The sequence below is a fragment of the Tenrec ecaudatus genome, chromosome 1 (assembly GCF_050624435.1).
Source record: "Tenrec ecaudatus isolate mTenEca1 chromosome 1, mTenEca1.hap1, whole genome shotgun sequence".
In the NCBI taxonomy this organism is placed as follows: domain Eukaryota; kingdom Metazoa; phylum Chordata; class Mammalia; order Afrosoricida; family Tenrecidae; genus Tenrec; species Tenrec ecaudatus.
The window spans coordinates 47,343,410-47,355,919 of NC_134530.1; the positions used below are offsets into that span (position 1 = coordinate 47,343,410).

Genomic DNA, 12,510 nt, shown 5'->3' on the forward strand with positions numbered 1-12,510 from the left:
TGAGCAGGGCCAACCCATATGCAGCAGCTCCACCCCAGCTCTTCTCTCCTTCTGGGCGGAGGCTCTCTGCAGCAGGGGTCCTCAAACTAGGGCCCGCGGGCCATATGTGGCCCACTGAGGACATTTATCTGGCCCGCTCGGTATTTTATCCCCGTTTGTTTTTTTACTTCAAAATAAGATATGTGTAGTGTACATAGGAATTTGTTCATAGTTTTTTCTTAAACTATAGTCTGGCCCTCCAACGGATCTGAGAGACAGTGAACTAGCCCCCTTTTAAAAAAGTTTGAGGACCCCTGCTCTGGAGGGCTGGGCTGTGTCTCCCCATCTTACCACGCCACCATACTATTGGGTGGCCACTTGAAGGGTGACTTGATCTGACCCCCACCCAGCTGTGCTCCTGCCTCGTCACACGCAGGACCCATTTGTCTTCAGGTTCGGGGTCACATCCGGGTCTCTCCCTTTACCAGGGGTTCTAGGGCTCTGGGTGGGGGGTCAGGGCTCTGGGTCCTCTCTGACTCTGAGTTGGCTAAGGGACTGGGGGTGGGGGTGGGGATCCTCACCGCCTTGGAACCACTGGACGAGCGCAACGTCTTCCACATCACCGGAAAAGGAGCAGGACAGGGCAAAGGGGTCCTTCTCTCGGGCAAAGACAGGCTTCAGCACCGACGTGAAATCCACGGTGGGGCCAAACATTGCTCCTGGGAGGACGACATGACAGGACGACACTTCTGGGAGCAGACGTCTTTGGAGCACATCAGGCCTGGGTCACCCCAATTCCTCTAAGCCCCCATGGCCGAGATGGGCTTGGCAGGCCGGAGAGGACCCTGGTCCCAGGGGAGACTCCTGAAGGCCACTGGGGCCATGGGTTGGCCTTTCTGACTCAGTTTGCTCAGCAGCCGGGAGCAGCTGTAGGTGCTGTGGGACCCTCAGAAGGCAGTTTGCTTAATCCGGCCGTGGATGGGCCGCCCTCAGATGGGCACCGTCGTGAGCTATAGACGGCTGCCTTCTAAAGTGGTCAGGGGAGGCGTGGACAAGGAGCCCCAGAAGCCCCTCTTCTGTTCCCCCTCCCCTCTCCCACCCCGCTCCGGTGAGCAAGTCTCCTTACGTTTATAGAGCTCGGAATCAAAGCCGGCCTCCTTCCCCAGGTACGCTGAAAATTCAAAGCACATGGAGTTGGAGAAGGTTCCCAGGTCGATGGATTTTGGAGGCGCAGGCTTGGGGTAGGAGGGGTCAAATCCTGGCCTATTGGGGCTTCATGCTACAGCTTTGGGTGCGTTCCTTCCCCTCCCCCCCCTTCGGGCCTCAGTTCCTGTCTCAGTGGTGGGGTAAGATGACATGGGTCCACAGGAAGGAAGTCGGCAGCAGGAGCCCAGTGCATAGCAGGAGCTCGATAAATGGTGGCGGTTTTCCTTCCTTTGTTCAAACTTGCTATCAACCCAGAAGCTCAGCCTGGAGCTGCCTGGGTTTCTGGTGGGAGCAGGAAGTGGGGGTAGAGGGGTGGGTGCGCAGTGCTCAGTGAATGGCTGGAGGCCTGCAGGGAAAATCCCAGGTAAGACGGACACAGAGCCACAGGGATGACAAGGTCAGCGACTGCTCAAGGGGTGCTGACCCTGTGCTTCCTGGTCACCCATGGGATCCTCGTCCCAGCTCTGCCAGCACTTTGTTCTCCTTGCAGCAGAGGAGGAAACTGAGGCCTGGCCACCAACTAACACCCCAACAACGTGACTCTAGGGAAAGGACCCTCATGAATGAGGTCCAGAGAGGGACAGTGTCTGCCCAAGGTCACACAGAGCATCTGTGGAGGACTCAGGATGAGGATGCAGAACTCTGACCTTGCCACACCCCAGGGCCTTCCACTGGTACCACCAAAGTTACTATGGACATGAGGGCAGAGGGTGGGTGGCAGGGGCAGGGACTAGGTACTCTCAACAAGAAGTTGTCTGGAACCCAGTGGCCAAGAAGATGCCTGGTAGGTCGTGGGGTTGCCAGCGTTGATGGCAGGAGGGGTAGGCATCTGGCTAGAGCGATGGGAAGGGTGGCAAGAGAGAAGGAGACAGGGCTAATGCCTGACCTTGGGCTTGAGTGTGGGCCCAGCCTATGGAACAGCTCGCATTTCCACACTGAGGATCTGTCCTGGCCAGACTGCCTCCCAAGTTATTTGGGGCACAGGGCAAGGAACTGCACTGTGAAGGACAGTTTAACAAGGTCTAATGAGAGGCAGGGAGGGTTTGGCAGGGCCCAGGACAGCTGCCCCGGACAGCTGCTTGGGGAGCGTGTGTGTGTGTGCCCACTTACACCCTAGGATTTCTCTCTGCCTGGGAGTAGGGTCTGTCCTTTCCCAGGTTAAGGGCAAGGTGTAGTGTCTGGGGTGTGACCTCCTGGGAAGTGCTCCACCCTGGCTGTCCAGAAGGGGAGGGGTCAATCTTTCCTCAGAGCCTACCACACTCCACCTGATCTGCATCATGACTGGCATCTCCCTGACTCCGGAGCTGCTCCCCGTCTGGCGCAGTGATTCCAGACACCCACAAGGCAATCGAGCAGAGAGTATAAATGAGGCAGTGGGGACGGGGTGGGGAGTTGGTCCCTGAAGACCCCTCAGCAGGGCTGGCAGGGCCAGACTGCTCCCCAGGGGCTCCGAGCCTTCCACCTGATGGTATGTGCCGGGGGCAGGCAGGGAAGGTTGCCTTGCACAGTGGTGTGAGTTGTGCCCCATGAGCATAAGTGGTAACCGGCATCTGGTCTGTTTTCTGTTTGTGAAGCTGTACACTGTGAAGCTGTACACTGTGTCACAGAGCCTACATCTGCCGGGAGGGAAGGGCCCTTTTTCAAATCCATCCGTCTACCCACGGTGGCCACTTATGCTTGTGACACCCTTCCCCTTGCTAGCTCATGATGAAATGAAATATGCAGATGGCCAAAAACATCAGTCCCCCTTTCCCTCTCCTCTGATGCCCACCCACAGGGCCTGGTGATCCCTCCTCCACCAGGCCTCCTTTCGTGAGTCGGCCCACAAAGCTGGTGGCCACACCAGTCTGAGGGAGTAGGCTGTCACCCCACCCACTCCAAAGGCCCCTGGAGAAAATGAGTCTTCCCGGCTGGCTGCTCTGGTCACCTGACCTCAGGCCAACCACCCCTTGAGGCCAAGGGCCCTTCCTGCAGCCTGACTGCTGACCTGTCCTGGGTGTGCTGTGACTAGCCTGGCCTGGGCTGGCCGGGGCAGGAGGACTCACTGCGGACGAGGACTTTGGCGTAGGAGGAGGCTTGGCCGTAGGCATTCTTCACCATTACAGTGTAGGTGGCTGAGTCCTCTGTGGTGCATCTGATCAGGAGAGAGAGGTGGGGGTGGGGGTTCCCCAAGATTGCTGGTGCTGTGGCAAACTCAAGTCCCCGGCTGAAGGTGGAAAAGGCTGGGGCTGATAGCAAAGCCTAAAGGTGGGCAAGGGCTCTGGCTCAGGCCCACTCCTGAAGAGCTGGGTGACTTTAGACTGTCCTCTCTCTGCTCTCTGCTCCTTCTCTGAAGACCTGGGGACTCACCAGCTCAAACCTCTTCAGGCCGACAGTGTGATGCCCCACCATGCATTTCGCTTGCTGCCTCTTGCAGGATCAGAGGGGTCAAGTGCTTGCCCAGAATCCCACAGCAACTGAATTCTAGTCTGCTTCCAGGTGATGAGCCCGCTTCCAGGCACAATCCCTGCCCCCTATCCCCTCCAGCCTTCCAAATCAGAACCCTCCTGCTCTCACAGCTGTGCAAGGGCATGGGCGTGCCCAAGGTACACTGCCAGGCTGTGGCGGAACCGGGCCAGCTGCCCAGGTGTTCTTGTTCTCAGGCTTGGGTCTCACCGCCAGCCAGGTCGAGGTGGGGCTGGCTCCATCTCCAGGGTGCCACGGGCCTATGGGATGGCAGAAAAGGAGACCCTACCCCAGGTGACGATGAGAGCAGCTTGTGGGGTAGGGTGCCCCTGGGGGAGGACAGCTCTTGCTTTGCTCGTCTGCTTGCTTTGTGTTCACTGATGTCGAGTACATGCTATGAAGGATCGGCCCCGTCATCTTTACAAGTGCGCAGTCACATGAATGAATCGCTTTCACAATGTCGGCACTTTCACACATCACCGCCATCTGTGTCCAAAGTGTGTCCGACAGAAGCTGCAGCCGGTGAACAGGGACTCCCCACTCTCCCCACACCCCACTGCCCTCCTTCCTGGACATGAGAACGGACCCTATTCACCCCTTCCTCTCAGATTTACTTCACTGGCCTAGTGGTTATGCATTGGGCTGCTAACTTTGAGAAGGCCTGCAGCTTGTCGCTCCCCAGGAGGGAAGGAGGGGCTCCTGTAAAGAGCTCTGGTCTCTGAATCTTATAGAAGTACTTTCACCCGCACCTGGCGGGTCCCTGTAAGTTGGCATTGACTCGATGGTAGTGAGTTTTGCTTTTGTTTTTAACTTCACTGAGCATAATGTTTCCAAAGCTCATCTGTGGGTTCATATGGATGCGAGATTCGTTCCTTTGATGGTGGATCACCCAGATAACCAGACACTGCTGTTACGAATGTGGGTGCGTCACTCGTGGTTCGGGGCCAGGCCCCCTGTTCTTGAGTTGTTCCTGGCCGTGTAGCCCATGGAGCGCCACCCTGGTACAGTCAGGTGTGCATGTCCACGCACCCCGTTTTATTTCAGAAGGGTAGGGTCGATGTCCCACCCGTCTTTGCATTTCTGAAGGCAAAGTGGCTGAGACAGAGGGCGTGGTATCTTAAAAAGGACCCGTCTCTGTGTCTGGGGCTCAGACCCACCCAGGCCCTGCCCTGTACTAGCTTCCTCGCTCTGTGAGTTCCCCAATGCAGTCTCTGTTTCCTCACCTGTAGCAAGGGCATACTTCTACTTCCCTGGAAGTACAGTCAGTGGTGGGGATTATTGAGATTACCCATAATGCACCTAGCACAGGGCGTGGCACCTGGTAGGAAGTCAGCACCTGGCAGTTTATATTAATAACACACACTTTCGGGAGTGTTACACTTTCATATTCTCATCTGACCTCTCTCCACGCACCCTATGAAACCATGGTGAAGATGCACGCTCTCCTGAAGGCCCTGTCTCACAACCCTCCAAGGCCTAGGGTGGTGCAGACAGCACGGGCTTAGCTGCTCACCGCAGGTTCGAAGTGGGAGTTTGCCCAGGGACACCTTGGATGGAGGCCTGGTGACCCGCTTTGGAGAAGCCAGCCATTGAGAACCCTACAAAGCACAGTTCCACTCTGACCCACTCCAGCAACAAGTGTTGTTCCCAGAAGCTCCCCCAGCGAAGTCTGGGGTGGTGCAAATGGTTTGCACTGGGCTCCTTGGTGGTTAAACCCACTAGCAGTGCCATGGAAGAAAGGCCTGGCGATCTGCTCACTGAAAGATTCAGCCAAGAAAACCCTGCAGGTCTCTACTCCGTCACCCATGAGGTCATCATGAGTTAGGATTGACTCAAGAATGGGCCTGGGTTTTTGTCTCCTTAGTGAACCCCCCCTCCCTGCTTCTCCTTGCATGCACGCACACAAATGTATCTGTGTGCACACATGTGTCTGCCACACCTGTGTCTCTGTGCACACGCTTGTCTGTGTGTCCACACGCTCATGCGTTCTCTCCCCCATCAGACCCTCCCTCCACACGCCTCACTCAGTGGGAGCCTCGGAGTCCCTGTTTCTCACCTCCTAATCTCCAGGGTCAGCAGCCCGTAGTTGTTCTTGATTCGGTACTTCCCGGCGGGAAAGAGGCGTGGGTCGATGTGCATGTCATTTTTGTACCTGTGGGGACAGAGGTCTCAGGCAGGTGAGGCGGTTCTGAGCGGGAAGGAGGAAGGTTCTTCCAAGACCTGGATTCTATCCTCCCCTTTGTGCTGTTCACTAGCCTGTGAGGGCCAGGGCTGCACGGTCACGGCTCTGAACCTCCGTTTTCCTCATCTGTAAAATGGGAGTGGTAGTGGCCCCGGCCCACAGATGGGGTACAAATGCCGCACCCCCTGGTGCTCTGTACTCTGTGGATGTTGAACAGGACAGAGAAGGGGGTTTCATCATTTGAGTATCCCCCACCCCCCACAGGTAATCGATCCCTGGGGTCCTCTGGACATCAAGCCCCAGCTTTTCCCTTCTCGCTATGGGGTGGTGCCAGAGAATGGCTTCCAATCGGCCCCCTTCCGTACTGACCCCTCAGGATAGCAGCTCCCCTCTCAGCTCCCTGCGAATCTCTGAGGAGTCTCTTCAACTGTCCAGTCCTGCTGCCTCCCAGGGAGAGTCAGTCAGCTCTGGGGTGGGTCCCAGGGAGCCGGATTTAAGGAACCTCCACCACGTGCTTCTGAAGAGGGGACCCTGGTCACTCCCTTTGATTTTGACAAACTGAGTCTCCTCCCTCCTGAGCAGACTGGGCAGTGAGGTGGTCCTGTCCTTGTCCCCAGGCCAGCAGGTGGGTGGGAGTCCCGGAGGGCCAAGGAGGCAGCGGGCCTGGGTTATGTGCTGCCCACCCTGGTGAGTTGCTCCCCTCCCGGCGCCTCTGCGCTCCCCAGCAGGAGGGCGTGGATGGGAGCCCTGGAAGGAAATGGGGCTCTCTCTGCCCCAGGTGTGCCTGAGGGTGGAGAGGAGACCTGGGCCTACAGAGGGCGCTCCAGCCTCAATCCTTAGACCTGGCTCGCCCCACCCCTGCTGGTCTCCACTGCTACCAAACAGCCACGCCCATGCTCCTCCCCTCCTCCCCCCCAGCTCTCAGGCTGCAGCCTCTTTGAAAATTTCTCAGGGGGCGGGTGGCCCCCCACCTCTGAATGGCCAAGCTCTCCAGCTCCTCCCCACCCCACACCTGCTAGGAATATTCCGGATCCCTCAGCCTGGCCAGCCTCTGCCCTTCCTAGAAAAAGCAGCAGCAGCAGCAGCTGTGGACGTGACCAGGGCAGCTAGCTCAGTGCAATCCTGCCCTTTCTCTGGGCCCCAGACAGGCCCGTGGAGATGCCTGCTGCGTGGGTGACTGGCTGTTGGCGGTACGTGGCAGCCGATAGTAATAAAGAAAAACGCACCGACCCAGGTGAGCCCAGCCCAGTGTCTGACTCAGAGAAGTCTCCTAGACACCTCCCTGCCGCCCGTGTCACATTTCTTGGTGCTTTGAAGGACGCTGGGCCTGACAGAGTCACCTAACTGGCATCTGGTTCTCCACCTTCCTCGTGCGGGGACCTTTTCAACACAGCTCCTTGTGTGGTGGTGACCCCCAACCATAATATTATTTTCATTGCTACTTCATCACTGTCATTTTGCTACTGCTATGAATCAGACAACTCCTGTGAAGGGGTCGTTTCACCCCCAAAGGGGTCTCGACCCACAGGTTGAGAACAGCTGAGTTAGACTCATGCCCAGGACCCGTTGCTGTGCTGTGGCAGGGCCAGTCGGCACCCCCAGCAGTCACTGTCCAGTCAGTTCTCAGAGCAGCACTGCGTTTCCAGAGACGGATGTTTTGGGAGTAGATCACCAAGTCTTCAAGGTTCTTTGAACCTCCCACCTTTCAGTTAGCAGCCTGCACATCCGTTAAATAGTTGCGTCAGCTAGTGACTCTGTGGCCAGGTTGGTCCGTGCTGAATTTGCCCCGATGTTGGCCAGCGAGCTAGAAGCCAGGACACTGGGTTTCTCACTCCTTCTTCAGCAGTTTCCCCGAGTGGGCATGCAGCAGCACCCTCGCATCCCCCCTGTCCCTGGAGGGAAGGGCCTTGGGCCTTGGAGTCCTGCATGAGGGTCCATAGCTCTAGGATTCCCTGGCTCGGCACTCAGGGCCACCCCATCTGAGCCTGATCCACTGTTCCAGCACGCTCCTGCCTGTCTCTCCTGGAGCCCTGGACAGACCCCTGAGGGCTCCTCCTCCTTCATGAAGCCTGCCCACCACAGGAATAAGCTCCTCCTCGGCCCTCTCCACTAGGAGCCCTGGTTGAGAGTAGTGGTTATGCCTTTGGCTGTGATTCGCAAGGTTGGCAGTTCAAAACCACCAGGTGCGCCAAGGAAGAAAGACAGGAAACCCACAGAGTTAGTCTCAGAAGCTGACTCACGGGGCAGTTCCACCCTGTCCTATAGGGTTGCTGAGTCAGGAATCCACTGTCCAGCTCTCTCAGGGACACTAATTGGAGCCCCTCAGTTCAGGGTCATGCGTGGGCCTCGGGCTACCTCGCTGCAGTCTGAGCAGCTGGGGCACTCTGTGAGTTTCGTCTTCTCAGTGCCCACACATTCAGGAAGGGCCCAGCGTGCGCTGCAAGGTTGGACCCCCGGAGGAAAACCCAGGCCCCCTGAGTCCCTCTGACCAGAGCAGGGCTGGCCTTGGTGTGGGCCACTGTTGTGGCAACCTTGTTGGCAAGGGTGAAAACAAGAGCCCCTCCCACAGCCTTCTTGGAATGCTTTGGACTTTTCGACGCCAGGGCAGCTCGGGCCAGAACAGCTGAGGTGCTGGCCCTCAATTAGCCCGGGCCAGGCACCAGGAGCAGCCCTCTAATGGAGTCCTGGCGCTGAGCGCCGTTCCTGGCACCCAGTGGTGATGACGGGCGCCTGCTCCTGGCCTCCCTGCTCTTTAAACAGCCCTGTGGTCTCTGACTCCAGCCTGCCAGTGGCTGTGCGTCCCCAGACAAACCACACCGCCTCTCTGAGCCCTCATGGTCGCCCCTGTGAGACAGGAGCACTCCATCTCTATCTGGAACCCCAGTGAGGAAGTGGTGGGTGCGCTCACTGTGTCAAGTCAATCTTGACTCACTGTGGCCCAGGAGGACAGGGCAGAACTGATCTTCACAAGACCAGACGGCCTCCTCGTTCCTCTGAGGTGCAGCGCTGCTGTTGGCTTTCTGGTTAGCAGCTCACCACACGGCCCACTGCACCACCAGGCCTTCTGGTCCGTTGTTGGAAAACCAAACTCCAAACTCACTACAACGTTTCGAGCCTCCTCACAGCTCACTGTATGGTGGACTCCATGAGAAGACAGTGCTTCTCCTTCAAGGGCAGGGCGCTCAGTGAGTTTGTCTTCTTGACATCAACCCTGGGCTCACATGTCACGCTCTCTTCTCAGACCTTTCAGCGGAAAGCTGCTGCCTCCTCTCTGCCCTTAGTCCCTGGTCTCAGCTGTCACCGGCATATCATCCTCTCTGCGCTGAGAGCTGCTTGGGGAGCGAGGTTGAGTCTGCACTGTCCCTGTGCCCCCCTACACAGGGCCTAAGACAGAGGGCGTGCTTGGTAAGAACTTATTTAGAAACCCCTTCCTGACCTGCCAAGGCGCCCTGGGGGAACGTTGGTTAAGTGCTTGGTACACCTCGAGCCCACCAGAGGTCCCGTGGTAGAAAACACCTGGTGACCTGCTCCCAGGAAGACGAGAGCCCAGGAAACCTGAGGGGGGCAGTTCTGCTCTGGCCTACCTGCTGCACCCCCCTCCACCACCTCATCTGCCAAGGTGCCTGCCCATGGGGTTTAGACCCGGGAGAATCAGTTGTATGAATGTACGCTTCCTCACCCCCACCCCCACCCCCATGCCATTTCAGGAGGCTCCCCTTTGCCAGCAGGGCCTCGCCCCTGAGGTTCTGCCTTGGTTGCATGCCCAGGGAGCATCTCCCCCTTCCCCATCCTTTACAAGGGGCCCAAGTGTCCGCGGCTCTAAATCTCCACCAAGGCCAAGCTGGTTCAACCCATTTCACAGAGAAGGAAACCGAGGCAGGACTGAGCCCATACCCTGGGCTAGAAGGGGAGGGTAGAGGTCGCACCCCAGTCCTGAGCGTCTTCTTTCTGTAGGCCTCCGGCTCTCCTGCCTCTTCTCTTGCTCCCCCACCCCCCTCCTGCCTCCTGGCATCCTCCAACCCTGGGGACATGTTCAGAGCAGCTGCCTTCTAGGGCCACCAGATTGAGCTTTAACAAGCGCTGGCTCTCCAGGGCCCAGCCTTGCAGCCCCGGGAGCAGGGAGGTGGCTAAGAATAACCAGACCTGAGTCCCTTCAGCAGCTGCTGCTCCATGTGGGAGTGGGCTGAGCTGGGGGAGGGCAGGCTCCTGAGGGTTTGCAGCTACCCACTCCTGGGGAAGGAATGCTGGAGGGGGAGAGGGAAGGGCCCCGCAAGAAGGGGCACGTGACCCCAGTGGTGGAGTCCAGGTAAGGACCTCTCCCTCCTGCACTGTCACTTACCAGGTGACCTGAGGTGGCGGGGAAGCTTTGACAGTGCAGGTGAGCAGGACCGTGGTGTGCTCCCACACGGCATGGGAGCGCAGGGGGATCCAGAACCAGGGCCCCCGGCCCGAGCACAGCGCCCTCAGCTCCTTGGCCTCGCGGATCTTCTCCTCTGTCTGGAGCACCAGGTGGCCTGTGACTCCGCTGAGTCAGGGACCACCTCTCCCCTAGCTATGCTGCCACCTCGCCCACCTGATGCTACCCGGGCTCAGGAGCTCCCTTTTGCCGCCCATGGGGCGACAGAGTGGCTCAGTGGGCAGGGGGTGGGCGTTGGAGCCAGTTGCTGTGTGACCAGAGCAGGTTGCCTGATAACGCCGTGCCTCCGTTTCTTTATCTCTCCCTTGTGGAGTTGCCGGGAGGCTCTCAGTGTGTCAGTGCCAGGAGAACATTCAACACAGGCTGGGTACTGTAAGCCCCGGGGCAGGGGTTCGGTCCTGTGCTGGGGAAGGGTACGGAGAGGGCCCTCAGCTCCCTGACGTGGTTAGGAACAGCAGAGCCAGAGGGACTTTTGTGTCCTGAGCCTTGGGTGGGGGTGGGGTGAGCGTGAGGTGATTTGACAAACACAACCTCCTTGAATCCCCACCTCCACACAGATTTGGTCCAAACCCCGCTATTTCTACAGCTGAGGGAACCCAGGCTTGGGCCGGCTCTCATAGACATGTCCAGCTGCCTCTTGAGAAGCGGGTGGGGAAGAGGTGGGGGCGTGGAGCCAGCCCAGGGCCAGGCTCCCTCACCCTCCGCTGCAGGGCCTTCCTGTCCCGTCTCTGGCGCAGCAGCCTGCGCGTCTGCAGGAAGGCGATCTCTGTCTTCTCCAAGCCATTGTCGAAGCCCACCCGCTTCTGCCCGCGCTCCTCCAGCTCCACGGAGGACACCTGGCGCCTCAGCCAGGCCTCCCTGTGGGCAACAGAAGCCGTTAGGGGCTGGGCAGGACCTGGGGGCTGAGGCACATGCCCAGCTCTAGTAATGCCCGCTTCTTAAGGACATGAGCAGCTCTGAATGCTCTCTGGGCCCCCAAACCCCCAGAAAGAGGCCTATGTTACAAGTACTTGGCTGGGGTAACAGCTTGCAGAGGGCTACTGCCAGCCTTTGCCGTCCAGCTTCCCTACAGCCAAGTGCACAGACATCGCCGTGCCCATTTTACAGGGCGGAAGACTGAGGCACTCTGACTTGCATCCTCCAGCAGGCCTCCTTGCCCAAGGCCCTGCCCAAAGCCAGCGGCCGGCATCTTCCAAGGTCTTGGGCCTGAGTATTTGTCCTTCTTCCCACTTTTCGGGCCCCTCCCCAACACATGAGGCCACTTAGTGAGTTGGGGGACCACACCAGTTCCCTATGGGCATATGGTCCCTCACTACTGCCCGTGGGCCTGCACCAAGGGTGGGCTTTACTTCAGCCCTGGGCCTGAATCATGCTAGCCCCTTATTCTAGGCACGCCATTGTGGGCGGGTGACTCTGGCGAGCCCAGCAGGGAGGAGGGGCTCTCTGGAAAGGTTACCTGACTTACCCAGACATCTGTGAGGTGGCTGTCAGAGCCAGGGCTGCAGCAAGGGAGTAGTCTGCAGCGCTGAACTGATACTCTTCTTCACTGCTCCGGGAGAAGAGGGTGAGCCAGCGGCTCCTGCAGGGCTGCCGGCTCTCTGGGCGCCAGAAGCCTAGCGGCATGCGGACACTCCCTCGCAGGGCGCTAGCCAGGGCCGTGCCTCCCCCCTCAGACTGGGGCCATCAGAGTACAAGCTTGCATGCCCGTCTCGGATTCGGAGCCCCAGGGGCAGAGCAGGGCTGGGCTAGGGTCCCTACCTGACACCTACCCGCTGTGGAAGGTCCTCCTCTGCAGGGAAGAGCCCATGTGCAGGCTCTGCTGGCGCTGCTCCGACTGCTCCTCCTCCAGGCGGTGCTCCACCCTGCAGACCTCCATGGTCTGGGGTCGCCGGGGCTCCCCCGCGCTTCCAGGGCTGTGAGGGAGAGTCATGGCCACAAGGACGAGAACCTGCCAGGGCCGAGGGGCATGGTGAGCCCCCCTCCGCCTGCCATCGCTCCCCATGCGGTCCCTCCAGCACCCTCTAGGGCAGTGGTTCTCAACCTTCCTCATATAGTTCCTCATGTGGTAGTGACCCCCAACCGTACAATTGTTTTCGTTGCTACTTCATCACTGTCATTTTGCTACTGTGATGAATCGGGTGACCCCTGTGAAAGGGTCTTTTGACCCCCACAGGGGTTGCAAACCACAGGTTGAGAACAGCTGCCCTATGTGGGACAGAGGTTCTTTCATCAGTGGGGCAGAGAGGGAGACTGAGGCCTGAGAGGGAAAGGAGCTGCCCAG

The 12,510-nt window shown here is 58.7% G+C and overlaps 1 protein-coding gene across 1 annotated transcript in view; it reads right to left on the minus strand.

Moving 5' to 3' along the window:
• The window catches only part of MYOM3 (myomesin 3), a 54,587-nt gene extending 42,428 nt beyond the window's left edge, over positions 1–12,159 (minus strand). The window contains exons 1-8 of the mRNA XM_075538486.1: positions 11,999–12,159; positions 11,695–11,775; positions 10,928–11,087; positions 10,152–10,309; positions 5,687–5,782; positions 3,231–3,319; positions 1,106–1,150; positions 561–698 (exon numbers count right to left, since the gene is read on the minus strand). Of these exons, the coding sequence (XP_075394601.1) occupies positions 561–698; positions 1,106–1,150; positions 3,231–3,319; positions 5,687–5,782; positions 10,152–10,309; positions 10,928–11,087; positions 11,695–11,775; positions 11,999–12,159 (928 nt within the window). The remainder of the gene's footprint in view (positions 1–560; positions 699–1,105; positions 1,151–3,230; positions 3,320–5,686; positions 5,783–10,151; positions 10,310–10,927; positions 11,088–11,694; positions 11,776–11,998) is intronic.
• Between the last annotated feature and the right edge of the window lie 351 nt (positions 12,160–12,510).